This window comes from Sinocyclocheilus grahami, unplaced genomic scaffold, assembly GCF_001515645.1.
Source record: "Sinocyclocheilus grahami isolate Dianchi unplaced genomic scaffold, SAMN03320097.WGS_v1.1 scaffold230.1, whole genome shotgun sequence".
Classification (NCBI taxonomy): Eukaryota; Metazoa; Chordata; class Actinopteri; order Cypriniformes; family Cyprinidae; genus Sinocyclocheilus; species Sinocyclocheilus grahami.
The window spans coordinates 1,030,475-1,051,591 of NW_015505409.1; the positions used below are offsets into that span (position 1 = coordinate 1,030,475).

The 21,117-nt window shown below is 35.3% G+C and overlaps 2 protein-coding genes across 4 annotated transcripts in view; one reads left to right on the forward strand and one right to left on the reverse strand.

Annotated features, from left to right (window-relative positions):
* Positions 1–14,972, forward strand: part of LOC107597261 (rho guanine nucleotide exchange factor 9-like) — a 29,354-nt gene extending 14,382 nt beyond the window's left edge. The window contains exons 3-10 of the mRNA XM_016288249.1: positions 5,414–5,629; positions 6,985–7,164; positions 7,246–7,478; positions 7,657–7,786; positions 8,576–8,707; positions 11,913–12,156; positions 12,379–12,447; positions 13,508–14,972. Of these exons, the coding sequence (XP_016143735.1) occupies positions 5,414–5,629; positions 6,985–7,164; positions 7,246–7,478; positions 7,657–7,786; positions 8,576–8,707; positions 11,913–12,156; positions 12,379–12,447; positions 13,508–13,680 (1,377 nt within the window). The 3' untranslated portion in view covers positions 13,681–14,972. The remainder of the gene's footprint in view (positions 1–5,413; positions 5,630–6,984; positions 7,165–7,245; positions 7,479–7,656; positions 7,787–8,575; positions 8,708–11,912; positions 12,157–12,378; positions 12,448–13,507) is intronic.
* Positions 14,973–18,262: 3,290 nt separating this feature from the next.
* The window catches only part of LOC107597263 (GRB2-associated-binding protein 3-like), a 28,313-nt gene continuing 25,458 nt past the window's right edge, over positions 18,263–21,117 (reverse strand). Inside the window, exons 8-11 of one of the 3 annotated variants that reach the window (XM_016288252.1) lie at positions 20,671–20,755; positions 19,017–19,127; positions 18,630–18,725; positions 18,263–18,530 (exon numbers count right to left, since the gene is read on the reverse strand). In XM_016288252.1, the coding sequence (XP_016143738.1) occupies positions 18,306–18,530; positions 18,630–18,725; positions 19,017–19,127; positions 20,671–20,755 (517 nt within the window). In that variant the 3' untranslated portion in view covers positions 18,263–18,305. Of the gene's footprint in view, positions 18,726–19,016; positions 19,128–20,670; positions 20,756–21,117 lie in introns of all 3 variants that reach the window. The other 2 variants (XM_016288253.1, XM_016288254.1) reach the window with 2 other exon arrangements.

A 21,117-nucleotide genomic window follows, 5' to 3' on the forward strand; every position in this document is an offset into this window, starting at 1 on the left:
CTCTGGGTAACAAACCTGTTCTCTTCACATTGCAAGCACATGATAGCAATAAAATTGACATAAATGCAATTTTCCCATTACATTTTTATGACTTATATGACTTGTTTTATTTCAATTGTGTCTTTTTGTACTATCATTTCATATTATAAATGATAAGTTACATATTATATAGACTGTATACACTACCATTCAGAAGTCTGGAGTTTTTGGATTCAATTTTTTGGAAAGAAATTATTACTTTTATTAAGCAAGGGGGATGCATTAAATTGATCAGACGTGTCACGTGACAGTAAAGACATTTGTACTTTTGCAAAAGATTTCAAGTTTTTTCTATTTCAAATAAATGCTGTTCTTTTGAACTTTCTAAAAAAACGTATAATGGTTTCCACAAAAACATAAAGCAGCAAAACTGTTTTCAACATTGATAATAATAAGAAATGTTTCTTGAGCACCAAATCAGCATATTTGAATGATTTCTGAAAGATCATGTGACACTGAAGACTGGAGTAATGATGCTGAAAATTCAGCAGGATACATGAAATACATTAAGATACAAATAAACAAGCAAAGATAGAAAACAGTTATATTAAGTTGTAATAATATTGCTGTTTTTATTTAAATTTTTTGGTTGAATACATGCAGCCTTGGTGACCATAAGAGACTTCTTTGAAAACATAAAAAATTGGACTGACTCCAAACTTTTAAATTGTTGTGTATATTGACAATAATACATTTATGTTAAGTATATTTACATTTATTCATTTAGATTTAATATTTATACATTTTATATAATAACTAAGAAGCATTTGGTATGTATGTTTTGAATATTGTGTCACAGTTTTGCCTCCAGGCAACATAACTAAAAAGACACCCAAAATATTGTCTTTTAAAATGAATTTTAAACAGGAATTTTCGTGCCATTCGTTTTACATTCATGCAATAGAGTGTTAATAATGCTCTCGTATCGTTAATGATGCATCTGGATTGTAAATCCACTGCAGTTGTGGCCAAAATCTCAGACAGAGATTGTGAGATCCATCGGTTTGCTTTCTCTAAGAATTCCCAATATGAAATATGAACATAAACCCTTTTAGTGGGGATCATGGGTGAAAGGATAAAAGGAGGTGTAGGATAGAGATGTGCTTATGAAAGAGGAGTGCATTTGTAAAGGTGGAGCGCTCTTTAATGGGACTTTTATGTAACTTGGTCTTAACTTTGGCTACATACGTCGAGCTTCCTAAGTGCATTTCTCAGTTCCCCTTTTGCTTTCTTCCTATCTTTCTCTTTCCTCTCTTTTCTAACAGTAATCTATCCCCCCTTCCTCCCCAAACACACACTCGCACAGATGGCAGGTTGTGTAAGCCACTCTCTCAGGCATGACAGGTGTGAGAAAATCTTTTCGCTGTACAGAGAATATCACCTGTGTCCACACAGACAGATACATATTTAATACAAACACACACACTATGTCAATCTGTACAGCATCTAAAAAGACACCCAAAATATTGTCTTTTAAAATGAATTTTAAACAGGAATTTTCGTGCCATTCATTTTACATTCATGCAATAGAGTGTTAATAATGCTCTCGTATCGTTAATGATGCATCTGGATTGTAAGTCCACTGCAGTTGTGGCCAAAATCTCAGACAGAGATTGTGAGATCCATCGGTTTGCTTTCTCTAAGAATCCCCAATATGAAATATGAACATAAACCCTTTTAGTGGGGATCATGGGTGAAAGGATAAAAGGAGGTGTAGGATAGAGATGTGCTTATGAAAGAGGAGTGCATTTGTAAAGGTGGAGCGCTCTTTAATGGGACTTTTATGTAACTTAGTCTTAACTTTGGCTACATACGTCGAGCTTCCTAAGTGCATTTCTCAGTTCCCCTTTTGCTTTCTTCCTATCTTTCTCTTTCCTCTCTTTTCTAACAGTAATCTATCCCCCCTTCCTCCCCAAACACACACTCGCACAGATGGCAGGTTGTGTAAGCCACTCTCTCGGGCATGACAGGTGTGAGAAAATCTTTTCGCTGTACAGAGAATATCACCTGTGTCCACACAGACAGATACATATTTAATACAAACACACACACTATGTCAATCTGTACAGCACGGTCTTTATTCTGACCCTTTGAGCATCTCTTATGCAACACTGAGAAAGGACAAGGAGAAACAGACCGGAAGAGAATGAGTGTGAGAGAGATGTGTATTTATTTTTTATTTGGTGCTGCAAGTAACACAAAAGCTACACACTTTCACTTTTATTTTGGAGTTTAACATGACAAAATACAAATATTCCACATTATTACTATTGGAATAAAATGTATGCTCAGTGCCATGTGGCGTTTCATATTTCAAAAGCTTGAAGTTAATATCTAGAATATTAACATATTAAAATTAAATAATTAAAAAATAAATGTAAAATAATAATTTTAATAAATATAAATAAATATAAATAATTATATATATATGCAGTGGCAAAGTTTAACATGACAACATTCAAATATTTAAAATTATTGTTATCCAAATGACAATGTATGCATTTTGTCACACATTTTTACACTTTCACCAATGCCTGATGTTAATATTATATAGAATATTTGAAAATCAATTAATTTAACAAAGAAAAAATTCTATAAAACAATAATCATTTAAAATAATTATAATTAAAAATAATTGGTCAAAAATAATGTAAAAAATGTAATGTATTTTTGCAGTGGCAGAGTCAACAACAAACCGAAACCAAAGAATCCCATTTGGGGTACTTCACGAATGAACCCTGTTTGCAAACAAATTAATTCAGGCAACATTTTTATATAGTTTGAACAGTCGCAACTATTGAAATGGTACATCTGACAGTGAATGAAATCATTCTAAGTACATAACTAAAAGAGATTGATAAATGTTGTATTAATGTCACTTACAAGGGTTCGTTTTCGGTGTAAGATGCTGACACCTTTACACTGTATCCTCTGTTCTGCTGTGTCTTGTGTTTCTCTTCACTGTTCAGTGAGGTTGAGTCATGAAGCATAAAATGAGACGTCAATTTTCATTAGAGGACAGGAGAGAAGAACAGACAAAAAAAACCCCAGATTGCTCTGGGAGGAGAGGGTGAGAGAGAAAGAGAGAGAGAGGCTAAAATAGATTGGACACTGAGAGGAAGGAAAGAGAAGACTGAAGTTTGTATGTGTGCGCAGGTGTGTGTGTGTGTGTGTGTGACATCTGCGTCACCGGTGTTCTTCTGATTCCTCTGTTTCTTAAAACAGACAACCGTAGCAACACGCACGTTGTGTAGCCGGGCAGCAGGATCACTAAACTAAGCCTTCTCTTGACGAGGATGAGGACGGACAGCTAGCAAGGCTAATGCACTGGAAAGTTGCGCTGAGGCAGAGATTTCTAGGTATACAAGTATAATTTGAGATTTTAATGAGATCTTAATCCGAGAAACATCCTTCAAGAGATTATACATCGTATCTATGGCTCTGTGTAGAAACAGAGTGTGTGAGACAGAAAGAGAAAGAGAGAGAGGGGGGCTTATGCAGGACATGGTTTCAGGGTGAACAGAGTCTGTGACAGGCTTGAGTATTTATGAAAATCTATTTTTAATTGTGAGTCCATATCAGGTCAGCAGTGTTGTGTGTGGGTAAGATTTTGCTATGTCTGTGCTATCGCAATGTCCTTACAAGGATAACAAAACCTGAAATTACCTACACTGTGGGGACCAGCCAGCAGTTTCCATGAAGAATACGGCTTAAAGGGACAGTTTAGCCGAAATGAAAGTTCTGTTATTATTTACTCATTTTCATGTCATTCCAAACATGCATGCTGTTTTTTCCCATAAAAATAGTGGAACACTATGGAAGCCCGTTTCCGCCACTGAATAACAAATTAAAAAAGGTAATTGCGACATTTTATCTCACAATTCTGACCTTTTTTTCTAAGAGTTGCATGATACAAACTCGCAATTCTGACTTTTTTCTCCGAATTGTGAGATATAAACTCACAATTGCGAGTTACAAAGTCAGAATTACTTCTCACAATTCTGACTTAACTCAGAATTGCGAGTTTAGAACTTTAGAACGTGCAACTTTCTAAGAAGTGCATGATAGAAACTCACAATTCTGAGAAAATGTCAAGTCTTTTTTCCCCCTCAGAAGTGGACTTTATAACTCGCAATTGCAAGTTTATATCTCACAATTCTGAGGAAATTAGTCAGAATTGCAAGATATAAACTCGCAATTGCGAGAAAGTCAGAATTGTGAGATACAGACATGCAATTATGAGAAAAAAAGTCAGAATTGCCAGTTTATATCTCGCAATTCTGACTTAATTACTCACAAGTGCGAGTTTATATCTCATAATGGTCCACAAAAGAAAGTCATACAGGTTTGTAACAACACGAAAGTGAATAAATGAGGACTGAATTTTCATTTTTGTGTGACCTATCCTTTAATAAAGTGATTAAAATAATACTGTTATTAGGCTACTGATATGACTGGAGTCTTCATCTCATTTAAGTGTGTTTTACATATTTTTCAAAAGTATTATTCTTTTCATAAAGGGACAGTTCACCAAAAAAAATTTAATCCTGTCATCATTTACGCATGTTGTTCCAAACCTGTATGTCTTTTTTCTTTTGCAGAACACAAAAGAAGATATTTTGTCAAGTGTTATTTGGAAGGTATACTTGGAGGTAACCAAAATATTCTTCAAGACATTTTCTTTCATATTTCACAGAAGAAAATAAGTCATACGGGTTTGGAACAACATGTATGAGTGAATTATAACAGAATTTTCATTTTTGTATCAACTGTTCCTTTAAGTTTGACCGGTTGTACACCTTTTGTTTCTGTGATTTCGGAGTAGAGTATAGCTCAGTATAAAAAATGTGTACATATTCGTGGGTTTTTATTGTGCGTGTGTGAGAAAGAGAGTTTGCATGTGTGTTCACATCAGTTGGCTCACCTGGGAAAGCAAATGATAGGTTACATAATCAGGGCAAATAAAATCACATCAGATCCTCTCAACCAAACACACATATACTGGGTTCCTATAACTGTGTGCTTCTGTATCTCCCTCCTTCTCTTCCCTTCTCCTGGCTTATGTGTGTGTATCTTGGCAGCTCTGTGACAGGCCCAAATACAGATTCCTTTATGTCCTTGTGAAAACAGATTTTGTAAGTGTTTACTGCAATGCCTCTAATGTGGAAAAATGCAATTGGTACTGGTGCCACCAGAGGGCACACTCTGACTCCTTTTATTTCACGTCAATGTAACTTTAACCCCTGAATCTTTAAAAGCCCTATCTAGACCTTTTATGAAAGCAATCACGGATGCTCTGAGCTCATGATTACTTTAATTGATAATAACAGGGCTTGAAGATCAAGTCATGTCTCTCTTAATGTGTGTGTTCTAGTTATGGGTAAATCAGGAGGAAAACGCCGTGGTCGAGGCTGCCGAAAGCTCCAGCGAGGTGCAGAATGGCCATGCGGAGGCCAGTCCGAACCCCAGCACTGACTGCCTGTGTCTGGGCCAGCCCACACAGAACCGGGACCAGATGAGGGCCAATGTCATCAATGAGATCATGAGCACAGAAAGACATTACATCAAACACCTGAAGGACATCTGTGAGGTAAAAACACATGCCAGCCCTTTCAAAGCTCGGGAGACTTCATTGAGCTCTCTTTTAACCATCCCATTTGTTTGTCTCAGATGGCTCCCCTAAAATTCCTGAGGAGAAATATACGTATACACAACGTTTATGTGAATAGCATGGCTCCGATTGTTTGTTCTTGTGAGAATCAGATGAGAACATATTTTAATTTATATTGAAATCTTTTCATTGTTGGCTCGTCATCTTGCTAAATGTGAGCATAGTATGTGACATTGTTGAAATCTCATAGGGAACTCCATAGAAAACACATGTGAGATTACTATGGTCTTTTCTCTAAAAAAAGTCTCCATTTGCTCTAAATCTATGTCCAAAACTGTATGTCCACATATTGCACTGTTTTTTGAACATTAAAGCATGTCAACATATTCTGTTACACCAAATACACAAAATAATGATCTTTAAAAAAGCCTTTAAAACTTACACTACCATTCAAATGTTTGGTGTCAGTAAATATGTTTTTGAAAGAATTGAATACGTTTATTCAATAAGTATGCATTCATTGATCAAAGGTGACTGTAAAGACATTTAAATTGTTACAAAAATCTGTATTCTAATCTATATAATAAAACGGACAGTTCCGGTCCTTGATTCTGATTGGTTGAGCCGCGTTCGAAGCTGTTGTAAATTACTCTACAAACATACACCTTTGTCTACTTCTGTGTGTTGCTCGGCAGCCACTTTGTTGGAACCACAACTGTTTCTGAGGAACTACATTGTTTGGTGGAAGAATACTGATTTTATTTATATCATTACACTTTATTTGCTCTGTTTTATTCTGTGAAACCTTACTACGTATATGGAATAACCGTTTTATAAAAGCAATAAGCCCCGTGAAGCCGTGGTTCACAGTGAATTTATACCAGCTAAGGGGGTTTTAGCGTCTAACAATGCCCCTTAGCTGTTATAATTCACTGTAAACCACGGCTTCACGGGGCTTATTGCTTTAATCTATAGATCTATAATCTAAAAGAATCTATAATCCAAAAGAATCTATATTCTTTTGAACTTTTTATTTATCAAAGAATCCTTAAAAAAACTGTTCTTGATAACAATAAGAAATGTTTCTTGAGCACCAAATCAGTCTATTAGAATGATTTCTGAAGATCATGTGACACTGACAACTGGAGTAATGATGCTGAAAATTCAGCTTTGCCATCAGGAATAAATTACATGTTAAATGCATTTAAATAAAAACAGTTCATAAATGCAGCCTAAGTGAGCATAGGAGACTTATTTCAAAAACATTATAAAAATCCAAAAAACCCAAACTTTTGAATGGTAGTGTAAATTTGTGTATGTGTTATGCCTTTTAGGGGTATCTCCGTCAGTGTAAAAAGAGGAGAGACATGTTTAACGACGATCAGCTGAAAGTGATCTTTGGAAATATCGAAGACATTTACAGATTCCAGTTGAGCTTTGTCAGAGACCTGGAGAAACAGTTTAACACGGAAGAACCTCACCTCAGCGAGATTGGACCTTGCTTTTTGGAACACGTGTGTATTGAAACACAGAAAATCACACATATATACACAATGAGTCGAGGATACTGATTTTTTATGTTTTTATTTTTACAGCAAGATGGATTCTGGATCTACTCGGAATACTGTAACATCCACGTTGACTCCTGCATGGAGCTCACACGTCTCATGCGAGACGCACGATACCAGCACTTCTTCGAAGCTTGCCGATTGGTTCAGCAGATGATCGACATCGCTATTGATGGCTACCTGCTCACACCAGTCCAGAAAATCTGCAAATACCCTCTACAGCTGGCAGAGTTACTGAAATACACAGTACAAGAACACAGGTACACACGGATGTGCTAACTCCAGATGCATCGTGCAGACAATGTCGCTCGGGTCCACAAAATATATGACTGTGTAAACGACACATTTTGAACTGACATATCTGGTTTCCACTTATCATTTTGACATCCCTCACTTTCACTCTTCTGTTTCGCTCATTCTTTTCTCTTTCTTCCCCAGTGATTATCGGTACGTAGCTGCGGCGCTAGCTGTAATGAGAAATGTCACTCAGCAAATCAACGAACGCAAACGAAGGCTTGAGAACATTGACAAAATTGCCCAATGGCAGGCCTCTGTACTGGATTGGGAGGTGTGTGGCTAAAGCTTTTCAGACAAAATACTTAGTAGGATATAAACGAGAGCAATAGAATAGCTAAACAGGAAAAAAAATCAATAAATAATAATAGTAAATGATTAAATAAGTAGCACAACTGTGTGTACATGTTTTGGAAAGAAGTCTCTTATGCCAATATACTGATTTGATGCTCAATTATTATCAATTATTATTGTTTCTCAGGTATTAATAATGCTTCTTATTATTTTAAATTTATTACCATCCTTGCTAATAAAAGTATTCATTATTATTATCATTTAAAAAAAATCATACTTACCCTAAATTGTTAAATGTTAGTATCACAGGTTTCCACAAAAATATTACGCAGCAAAAACATTCAACATTGATAATAATATGTTTCTTGAGCACCAAATCAGCATATTAGAATGATATTCTAATGACCTAAGAATAATTAATTCTGAAAATGACAAAAATTACATATCAAAATATTACATAATATTACTGTTTTACTGTATTTTAGATCAGACGAATGCTGCCTTGGTTAGCATAAGAGACTTTCAGAAACATAAATAAAATCCTAACTTATTCTAACCCGTTTGTGTATTTAATATTCACTCACTCTGATGTTATTTCCTTTGACAAAAGGAGAATTTTTCTATACAAGTTCCAATCAGTGATGCATGTTATTTACATGCAACCTGCACCACAGACTCCATTTGATTTGAGAGCTGCATACTAAGACCTGAACGCATCAGAACCTCAGTGGTGTCAGATGTAGTGATTAATTTGTTATTGTGTGTGCAGGGCGAGGATATTCTGAACAGGAGCTCAGAGCTTGTGTACACTGGGGAGATGTCCTGGATATATCAACCATACGGGCGCAGCCAAACCAGAATCTTCTTCCTATTCGATCATCAGATGGTCCTCTGCAAGAAGGTGAGGAAAGAAAGAGGGGATGAAGGCAATAATACCACTGTAAACTCATTTTTTGATAAAGTAAGATTCCGCTGGAAATAAAGTATAGAGAACGGGTGAAAAATGAAGGGATGCAGACAGACAGACAGACAGACAGACAGATAGATAGATAGATAGATAGATAGGCCCAATGGCAGGCCTCTGTACTGGATTGGGAGGTGTGTGGCTAAAGCTTTTCAGACAAAATACTTAGTAGGATATAAACGAGAGCAATAGAATAGCTAAACAGGAAAAAAAATCAATAAATAATAATAGTAAATGATTAAATAAGTAGCACAACTGTGTGTACATGTTTTGGAAAGAAGTCTCTTATGCCAATATACTGATTTGATGCTCAATTATTATCAATTATTATTGTTTCTCAGGTATTAATAATGCTTCTTATTATTTTAAATTTATTACCATCCTTGCTAATAAAAGTATTCATTATTATTATCATTTAAAAAAAATCATACTTACCCTAAATTGTTAAATGTTAGTATCACAGGTTTCCACAAAAATATTACGCAGCAAAAACATTCAACATTGATAATAATATGTTTCTTGAGCACCAAATCAGCATATTAGAATGATATTCTAATGACCTAAGAATAATTAATTCTGAAAATGACAAAAATTACATATCAAAATATTACATAATATTACTGTTTTACTGTATTTTAGATCAGACGAATGCTGCCTTGGTTAGCATAAGAGACTTTCAGAAACATAAATAAAATCCTAACTTATTCTAACCCGTTTGTGTATTTAATATTCACTCACTCTGATGTTATTTCCTTTGACAAAAGGAGAATTTTTCTATACAAGTTCCAATCAGTGATGCATGTTATTTACATGCAACCTGCACCACAGACTCCATTTGATTTGAGAGCTGCATACTAAGACCTGAACGCATCAGAACCTCAGTGGTGTCAGATGTAGTGATTAATTTGTTATTGTGTGTGCAGGGCGAGGATATTCTGAACAGGAGCTCAGAGCTTGTGTACACTGGGGAGATGTCCTGGATATATCAACCATACGGGCGCAGCCAAACCAGAATCTTCTTCCTATTCGATCATCAGATGGTCCTCTGCAAGAAGGTGAGGAAAGAAAGAGGGGATGAAGGCAATAATACCACTGTAAACTCATTTTTTGATAAAGTAAGATTCCGCTGGAAATAAAGTATAGAGAACGGGTGAAAAATGAAGGGATGCAGACAGACAGACAGACAGACAGACAGATAGATAGATAGATAGATAGATAGATAGATAGATAGATAGATAGATAGACTGTTTTTAATTTTTCAGGAGTAGGGATTGATCTTTGCACATTTGCTTTCACTTTGAGAGCAAAGATGCAGAACCGAACCAGACAGGCACACAGAAGCAAATAACTGATTCAATTCTGGTCGTGTAGCACAACTAAGAGTGTTTGTGATTTGGATTCCATCTGGAGGTAGAAGCTTTTTTGTGTTTTAACTGTCCTCCAAACACCCTTAAGCTTAACGCACATGGCCCATTTTTAGTCTTTCCACAAAGGTGCAAAAACAGATTTCTTCAGCCCCATCTGACATACACAGACACTTCAGCAACACAAAAACAGAGACAATCAGAACAAGACATATGTGACTCTGGACCGCAAAACCAGTCATAAGTTGCATGGGTATTTTTGTAGCAATAGCCAAAATTACATTGTATGGGTCAAAATTATCGATTTTTCTTTTATGAAAAAAATCATTAGAATATTAAGTAAAGATCATGTTCCATGAAGATATTTAGTCAATTTCCTATCGTAAATATATCAAAACTTAAAGGGATAGTTCACCCAAAAATAACAATTCTGTCATTAATTACTCACCCTCATGTCGTTCCAAACCTGTAAGACCTCCATTCATCTTCGGAACACAAATTAAGATATTTTTGATGCATTCTGACAGTTCTCTGACCCTCCCATAGACAGCAATGTAATTAACACGATCAAGGTGCAGAAACGTAGCAAGGAGATCGGTAAAATAATCCATGTGACATCAGGGGTTCAACCGTAATTTTACGAAGCTACGAGAATACTTTTTGTACGCAAAGAAAAATAACGACTTTATTCAACAATTCGTCTCCTCTGCGTCACCTTAGCGCCATTTTGGAGAGTATCCACTGAACGTAAACAGCGTATGCTGTTGTGTGTCAGCCGCACCACACGGATTTTCGTTTTCGTTCAAATCAAAACGTAAATAAAAAGAAAACGTATCCGCGTGGTGCGGCTGACACAGAACAGCATACGCTGTTTTTTGGGTGAACTATCCCTTTCATTTTTGATTAGTAATATGCATTGCTAAGAACTTCATTTGGACAACTTTAAATGCGATTTTCTCAGTATTTTGATTGGATGGAAAATATTTTTTATTATACACAACAATCAAAAATGTAGGGCCAGTAAGATTTTTTTAATGTTTTTTTAAAGAAGTCTCTTATGCTTAAGGTTGCATTTATTTGATCAGAAATACTGTAAAAACTGTAATATTGTGAAATGTTATTACAGTAAAAAAAAAAAAAATTCTGATTGTAATATATTTTAAAATGTAATTTATTCATGTGATGGCAAAGCTGAATTTTCAGAAGCCATTGAGTCTTCAGTGTCACATCATTCTGATATGCTGATTTGGTGCTCAATAATAAATAAATTCTTATTATTGTCAATGTTGCTAACAGCTGTGCTGTGTAATATATTTGTGGAAACCATGATACACCTTTTCTTTGATGAATAGAAAGTTCAAAAGAACAGCATTTATTTGAAATAAAAGTCTTTTGTAATTGTAATTATAAATGTCTTTACCATCACTTTCGATCAACTTAATGCATCTTTGCTGACCAATTGTATTAATTTCTTTCTTTAGAAAAATCTTTCTGGCCCCAAACCTTTGAACAATATATACAGTATATAGAATCTAAAATGTGAAAATATTGTGTATTATATCTTTTGATCATGGCTAGTCAGAGTTGCTGTCACACGGAATACAACCTCCTGGTGTAGCAAATACCTTGATGTGTTTGGAGAGGAAAGGAGGTGGAGGACGAGAATGATGTATTGGATGTTTCATGCTGGAACAGAATAATCAATCAATCCAGTTTCATTCTATCAGTAATCTGTCTGGATTACAGACATACCCATAAAGTCTCTCCGCCTTCCACAGGATCTCATTCGCCGTGATATTCTCTACTATAAGGGTCGGATTGACATGGATCCATATGAGGTCATTGATGCAATCGATGGCAGAGATGATGATTTTAACGTTAGCGTGAAGAACGCCTTCAAACTGGCCAACAGAGACACAGACGAGATCCATCTGTTCTTGCCCAAAAAGCTGGAGGAGAAAATCCGTTGGCTTCGGGCGTTTCAAGAGGAAAGAAAGATGATTCAGGAAGATGAGAAGATTGGTGAGTTTAGACATTATTTCTCAAGTCGTTTCAAATTGTTATGCTGTGATTTTATTTACACTGAGCACAAAATAAGTGTTTATTTAGGCCAGTTTTTTCAAGACATTGACCATACATGTTCATTGTCACCACTCAGACTTCACAGTTATTTAAACTTTGTTCTGTTCTTCACACAAAGCTATCAAACTTTCACACTCAATATTGTTTTTTTTGTCCCTTTAGGCTTTGAAATCTCTGACTATCAGAAGAGACAAGCTGCCTTGACCGTTAGGAGAGTCACCAAACAGAAAGGTATGAAATCTTGAAGCCTGTTCTTAAAGTAGGGCTGTGTGCATGTTCCTCATGGAATTGAGATGTTCTTAGAAGTTGTTGTGTCTCACTGCTTTAGGCAGAAAGACATTTTTGAATAACATAATTTCCATGCTAATGGCCAATAAATTAAACTGTGTTCTATTGTATTGCTGTTACCATGGGGAAAAAGTGTCTGCTAAGAAAATATAAGTAAATTGATACAAATTGGAATTGCAGTTAATGGTGGTTTTGTCTGGCAGTAAATAAAAATAAGTGCATCACTAATAAGTGATGCTGCAGTAATAAGTGATGTTAAACATACACTGTAAAAAAAAATCCGTAAATGGTAAAAAACCGGCAGCTGTGTTTGCCGGAATTTTACCGTAAAAAATACAGTAGCAACATTTTAGGTTTTACGGTTTAACTTATTTCATTAACTGAAATAGTGTTAATATACCAACCTATTGAAGTACTGAAATCTGTTTTGTACCTTTGTAATACACTGATAACCACCAAATGCAGGTGGTGATGAGAAAGTCACATGATGAACCAAAGCCCATCACAAGCAGCTTTTAAATAATAACATACAGAAGGTGCACAGTGTCATTCACACAAACACCAAACACCATCATGGTAACACACATGAAACTGAAATAATGCTATAAACATTAATTTAACAACATTAGGTGTAACACACAACCTTAATATACAAAACTGATAAAAAAAAAAAACAAGAAGAAACAGTTATTTCAATAAAATACCATCAAATTTGAAATGTAACGCAGGGAATTCTGTGAATGTCAAATTACGGTTATTCACTGTAAATTATATGGTCTTTTTCACTTCCAAAAACGGTATACTACTGTAAAATTACAGGTAATGTCCAATACAGTTTTTCACCGTATATAGTAGCGGAATTTACCGTTAACCATTTAACAGGTTTTTACTGTAGCATTTTTACAGTCTTTTACCGTTAAATTCACTGTCATTTTTTACAGTGTAGAAAACCGTTGCGTTTATGCATTAATCTTTGCGTATTCCCTTGCGTTCGTCTTCTCAGGTGTGGGCCGGTCAGGCCCCCCAGCGTACCCACCTCCACTGGACCCCATGAACCCCGGGCAGTATCTTCTCCCCGACGGATACGGGCAGGCGGACGGATACGAATATGAGCCCAAACGCAGCACATCTCCCTTCTGGCAGAACTTCAGTCGGTTAGCTCCCTTTAAAAAATAGAACACACATCCACCAGGGGTCGGATACACCAGCCTCTGTATACTTGGAAAAGCACTATTCTACTTAAGATACATCAACGGGACTTGAGGAGGACGACACACACACACAAACTACAGGAGAGAGGATGGACCTCGCTTTACTGGGGTTTACCAGGCGTATTTCTTTTACTGGGGTTACAGGGACACCTCACTGAGCTGGCTCCACTGAATACTGTACACAACATGTTGTAATTCACAGAAGAAGAAAAAATCACGCAAACGCACACACAAAACATACATTTTATCCCTCAGCACTCTCTATGTAGAGAGGTTTTAAATTATGAAACACAGTTTCTTATTCTCTAAGCACTAAACCAACGTAATGACTCTTGCTCTCTTGCGCCGCCCTGGTGTTCCTCCGTGCACTGTGACTATTCGGGGCATTCTCTCTCACCCAATCTCTCTTTTTCTCTCTCAATCTCATACTCCACATTATCACAAGTTTTCCCAATAGTTTCAAGTCTGGTCAAAGCAGAAGATTTTTTGTTTTCCTGGACAATCTCTCCTTGAATGGAACCTGCTGCACTCTTTAGTTTGTTTTGCATGTGATTCAGTTCATTGCAGGTATTTTTATTTGTGTAACTCTATTCCTACGGGTCTCAAAGAACAGTGGATCACGATCTGCAAATTTGTCACACTGGTTGCTTACACCGATCACGGTATACTGGAAATACGGATATTGGAACAACTTTGACATTCAGAGAAACCTCCAGTCAGTCAAGATAAAAGTCATTTCGGTTTGCTGGAGCTTTTAGGCACCCTGATAAAAACACCAACCAGAGAAACCTAAAGGAGGAACTGTTTTGCTCTGAACAGTGGACCTCTGTAGCGTGTTTACGTCAGAGCCTTGTTTATCCTGAGGTCTCGGTCTCGGCTTCACCATTGTTTCCTCTCTCCCGTCATAAGTGCAATCCGAGAGAAGACCAGAAAACCTAAAAAAAAATTTTAATAATGTCACCTCTGAGCCCTGTCTTGATTTTACGGGGAATGATACCTAGACCAGGACGACTTTAATCCTGCTGATCAACCTCGTAATGACGTGCCAATTCATCTCTAACATACCAAAATAGTCTGGTTGCCAAATTTTCCTCTAACAGGTGCATTGGCATGTGCGAATGCCAACCCCATGAGCTGGTACCCCGCCATGTGACTTCTCAGGCGAAAATTAAGTCAGTGAAATTTGGTTATCGCTGCTAGGATTAGCATGACATAGCGTTTCAGTTGTTAATTTTTTCTTTTTTTTGGGATTGTTTTTGGTTCTCTCTCTCTCTATATATACAGTATATATATATTTATATTTATTTTTTTCCCAAGTTAAAGGGACTTGTGCAAAATTTAATTTATGGTATATTCGCGTTTTGTCTGATAACTTTCAAAGGATAGTATTTAGTCCAATCACAATATTTGAAGTATTGCTATAAAACATTATTTATTCTATTATAGTGTGATTTTCTTTTTCCATCTTGATCCTCTTTCTATATTTTAGAGCTTTTGCTGGAGTGTTAAAAAATGTAAGAGGACAGTATGGAAGAAATATGTCACACATGTGTATTAAGTGCCACATGAGACTATTATTATGTTACAAAGGAAAATATCAGTTTAATATTTTTTGATTCGGTGATCTGATTGAAATAACATTATATCATTATTTCATAATAAACTTCATTATGGAGAAAACAGAGTTGAAATTAGTATGTTTCCTCTGGTCTTATTCATTTTATCATCTGTTTGCTAAACACAGTGATGTTGGTTTCATTTGGAACTTTTTAGAAGGTAATTCAAATGAACTACATCATAAATGGGTAAATAGCTTATTGAATTCCCAAAGATGAATTCAAATATAATATAACAGATGTACTCTACCATTTAAAAGATTGAAAAAATGATAAATAATGACAGTCAAGACATTTACAAGACATTTTTATAAAACAAATCCACAAAAATATTTAAAAAACTATTTTCAACATTGATAATAATGAATAATAATAATAATAATAATAATGTGTTTCTTGAGCACCATATCAGCACATTAGAATGATTTCTGAAGGATCATGCGACACTGAAGAGTGGAGTAATGGATGCTGAAAAATCAGCTTTAACATTACAGGAGTAGATTACATTTTTAAATATATCTAAATAGAACATATGCTTTTAATTATTATATTTTAAATGATAATATTTGACAATATTGCTGTTTTTCACAAAACTTCTTTCAAAACAAAACAATATTTAAAAAGAACGGATTAAAGAAGAGTCTTTGAGGGTTTTTTGTTTTCAGTTTATTGAGCTGAATTGTTTTAAAGTGATTTAATGTGTTCAATATGCATCACAATAATTTACCTGCTGACGGATAAACATCCATTGATTCACACAGGTTAGTAAGGTCTCTGAATTTCAGCAAAACACGCAGACACACTCTCTCTCTCTCTCTCTCTCTCTTTCAATCACTCGTTCTTTCTCTCTCACTCATGTATTACATTTCTTCGTGAAACATAAAGCATACACTGAAGAATATCAAGATTGGCAGGAAACTGTTGATGTCACAGTGCTAGTTTCCCATGAGATTTTTGTGCTCTTGTCAGTACAGCAAAATCTGACCACCATAAAAGAACAGTGTCATAAGCACAGCATGACATGGCAGTAAAAATCGACACCCCAATACAGAAATACATTCGTAATGCCTTATAATCGTGAAAGGTCGATGGGAAAAATACATTCCGATAAATATTGACAGACCTTCATATCCCTGTTAGGTCAATAATTTGACAGTAGTCTAACATATTCAACATTCAATATTCACTCAGGATTCAATCCTGAAAAAAGCTAAGTCAGATTTCCCTTCAACAAAACATTCAATTCCTTCATAGTTTTGTTCTAGCATCCAATCACAGTGTGTGGTTCCAGTGGCTTCCAGTGGTCTGACTCTCATCAAACAAATGGTAGTATAAACGATCTCGAAGGTGTGCAAGAAACACATTCATTGGTGTAATTGTTTTTTTGTGACACTCTTCAGTGATTGTACACGTCATAAATATGTAACATTCATAATATCTCAGCGATGTAAAACAGTGTGCTGTTATATTCAGGCAATTATTGCAAAATAACATCCCAGGGAGTGCAACAAAAAAAGTCACTGTACTTTTTCCAAGTTAAACAAATGATTAAGAATTAATGTTAATTTTATAAATAATTTCTGTTATAAAAATGTGTGCTCTGGTAAACAAATTTCTATTCTGTACACGTTCAAGCTTTGGTGACAAATGTTTTTACATGAGATTCATGCTGTTAGCATTGTTTGGATTTCGTTACCCATTCAGTTTTAGAATAAATTTTAGTAGTAGTAAATTAAGGTCGGTGGATAACGTTATTTGAAGAGAATTCCATGCTTTTCAACAAATTACACACCGTCATCTTAAATATGAATTTCAAAGTGGCTGTGATTTTGAAAAAACATACACTACCGTTCAAAAGTTTGGGGTCAGTAGGTTTTTTTTGTTTTTTAAATAATGTAATACTTTTTTCAGCAAGGATATATTAAATTGCTCAAAAGTAACGGTAAAGACATTTATAATGTTACAAAAGTTCTTTTAAATCATCATCAAAAAATCCTGATTATGTCACACATTTCCAAATATATTCAAACAGAAAACAGTTACTTTAAATTGTAATAATATTTTATAATTTTTTTTTTTTTGTTCTGTATGTTTGATCAAATGCAGGCTTGATGAAAAATCTTACCAAACCCAAATTTTTGAAAAATAGTTTATGTAGCTAACAAATCAGGACTAGAACCTTTATCATACACAGTATGAGTTTTTATCATAGTTTTGCACTTTTTTAGTACTTATTATCAATTTGTTAACAACGTTTTAAAAAACACCATTCACATTTGAGGTATGACTGTGTATAATTCATGTTGTAGATCAAATTAAAGTGCCCCTATTATGAATTTTTGAAAATGACCTTTCATGCAATGTGTAATACAGCTCTACATGAATGAAAACATCCTGCCAAGTTTTAAATCTGAAAGTGCACCGTGTATAAAGTTATTGTCTCTCAAAAGAAAGAATCGACTCTGAATCACTGAAACGAGTCGTTTTTAAAACGAATTCCAGGCCGTTTCATGTTGATGTCAACATGAAACATTAGCATATTGCCCGCCCACTTGATCTTTTCGCGTTGGTTTGAATGAAAATGCAAATTCATTCTTTGCTACTAGCTGTTGGAGCAGTAAAATAGCTGTTTCACCGGTAACGGCTGTAAACAAAGCAGCACTGCGCTCACAAACGCTGCTTTATCAGGCATCACAGGCAAGATGAAATGAAAATGAGACCAATCGGACCAATCACCGCCGCTTAGCGTCATGCAAAGGAGGGGTTTGGGAAAATAAATCCTTAAACGAATCATTTGGGAGTCGATTTGATTTTTTACCAAGTAAGGTAAAAAATAAATGCATATTATGAGACAATGAAAGTGTTTTTTGACCTTGCATGCATGTCAACCTGTTGTAGGGGACTCCCAAAACCAAAATATGAACCTTTCATAACTCATAATAGGGGCACTTTAACATCAACTGCATATTTTACTTTACTCATAAGCCAAAAAAAACACACTACTCTGAAAATTCATAGGAAATGCTAATTCTCTTCCCGGGAGAAGAACTACAAAACAAAGCTTTATTCTTGAATCATTGTGTTGGAGGTCTTTTATTCTGGAATAATTTCCTGAATTATCTGCCATTTTATTTCTGAAGGTTTCTTTTCCAGCTCTGTACTGGCTCCTTTTATAGCAGTGTAAAAAACCAACATGTACCTGAAATTGTAGATGAAAACAAGTCAAGTTTTGAACCATGTAATAATTTAAATGGATTATTCCCCCCTCCCAGAAGGCTTAGGCTTTTGACTGACGGACATCCTTCCACTCCAACTTGGTGTTTTGTAAAGCCTGTGTCTTCTTCTCGTCTACCTGCACGTAATCCACCCTGTACTCGTCTGCCAGCAGTGGTTTCTGAAAACATCAAAAACACAATACCAACAAACAATCAAAACACTAATCCACATGGCCACAATGCATCAATCCAGCAGGCAGATTTAGAGCTGAGGGGTTACAAAGCAACAGTAACTGGGACAGGAAATGCTGAGCCACTGTTATCACTGCCTGAGGATTCATTGTATAAAGCCACAGAAACGATTACTACAAGAGATAGCAGTACCCACTAAAACCCCACAAACACTCACCAAATGTTTGACAGATGCATGTAAGAAATTTGGTTCTTAAACAGTTCATGCTACCACTGACCTTCTGAACAAGTGAGGAGGAGGCAGAATTAAAGTCAAGTGACAAGTAATCCAGCTGAGAAGGCCTCATCCAGGGAGCAGAATCACAAGCTGGGAACAAGAGCCGAGACTCCTGAACAAAGCAAAACACACAAATATAACCAAAATATATATAATACTGACACACATTTTATGTTTTATTATTATTGTGTTGAGGTCGTGGCTCCCTCAGTAGCGATCACATCAGATATCACAACAATTATATCAATAATATTATAATGTCTATACATACATTTATACATAAATGCATCTGTTTATTAATATATATTTGTGACCCTGGAGCACAAAACCAGTCTTAAGTCGCTGGGGTATATTTGTAGCAATAGCCAAATATACATTGTAAGGGTCAAAATGATTGATTTTTCTTTTATGCCAAAAATCATTAGGATATTAAGTAAAGATCATGTTCAAATTTGCAAATTTCCCACTGTAAATATATTAAAACTTAATTTTTGATTAGTAATATGCATTGCTAAGAACTTCATTTGGACAACTTTAAAGACGATTTTCTCAATATTTAGATTTTTTTGCACCCTCAGATTCCAGATTTTCAAATAGTTGTATCTCAGCCAAATATTGTCCTATCATAACAAACCATACATCAATGGAAAGCTTATTTGTTCAACTTTGAGATGGTGTATCAATCTCAATTTAAAAAAATTGACCCGTATGACTGGTTTTGTGGTCCAGGGTCACATTTGTGTTCAAAACTGTTCAGACGTTTGGCGTCATAAGATTGTTTTTAATGATTATTTTTAAAAGTCTCTTATGTTCACAAAAGCTGCATTTATTAAATAACAAATGCAGTAAAACAGTATTGTGAAATGTTACTATTATTTAAAAGAACTGTTTTCTATTTTAATATATTTAAAAATGTAATTTATTCCTGTGATGGCAAAGCTGAATTTTCAGCAGCCATTAATCCTGTCTTCAGTGTCACATAAATCATTCAAATATGCTGCTTAATATTTTTGTGGATTCATCGATGAATAAAAAGTACAAAAGAACAGCATTTATTTAAAATGGAAATCTTTTGTAACATTATAAATGTCTTCACTGTCACTTTTGATCAATTTAATACACCCTTGCTGAATAGAAGTATTATTTTCTTTCAAAACGGAAAAGCTTTTGAATTATAGTGTTTATAATTGGAATTTAAAGGGGTCATATGATGCGATTTCAATTTTTCCTTTCTCTTTGGAGTGTTACAAGCTCTTGGTGCATAAAGAAGATCTGTAAAGTTGCAAAGACGGCATAGAGGAGAAACAATAATGTACAGTATGTGGAAAATAATGTGTTTTTTGAACCTTAAACCGCATAAACACATTTCATTACACCAAATACACAAAATAATGTTATTTTTAGCAACATCATACGACCCCTTTAAACATAAACTAACATACATTTTGCACTGTCTGCTGAATTTTTCAGCTTTTTTTTCCCTGAAACAATTTACATTGTAATTTTGAGATTTACTGTTTTGTTTTTGCCTTGTTTTGTCATTCTTTTGTTTTATTTTCTCCCTATGTTGCCCTCTTTGCTCTTTCTAAATTTCAAGGAGAAACAGAGCAATAAATTATTAAGGAGAGAAAAAGGGTTAAAGGAAGTCACGTTACCGTTGGCGTGATGTTCCCTTCCTGTTCAGAGCCGTTTAAGCCCCATCCCCGCCGCCTGTCCAAAGGAACAGACTGAAGTGATGTGCTAGAGACAAACAAACCGGCACAAAACACAGCAACTTTCAAATACAGATATACTGTACAAATACAAAACAATATCTTGCATTTAACGAATAACATAACATCAGTGTGGCATCCATAAACATCACAAACAAGTAAATGAGAAGACACTTGTGCAGAGAGGGTTGCAAATGCAGGAAATAGAGATCAGGTGACTTTAGGGACAGCAGTGTCAAAACAAACACAGTATCTTTGTTGAAGATGTACACTCTTAAAAATAAAGGTGCTTCACGATGCCATAGAAGAACCTTTTTGTCTAAATGGTTCCATAAAGAACCTTTAACATCTGAAGAACCTTTCTGTTTCACAAAAGGTTCTTTGTGGTGA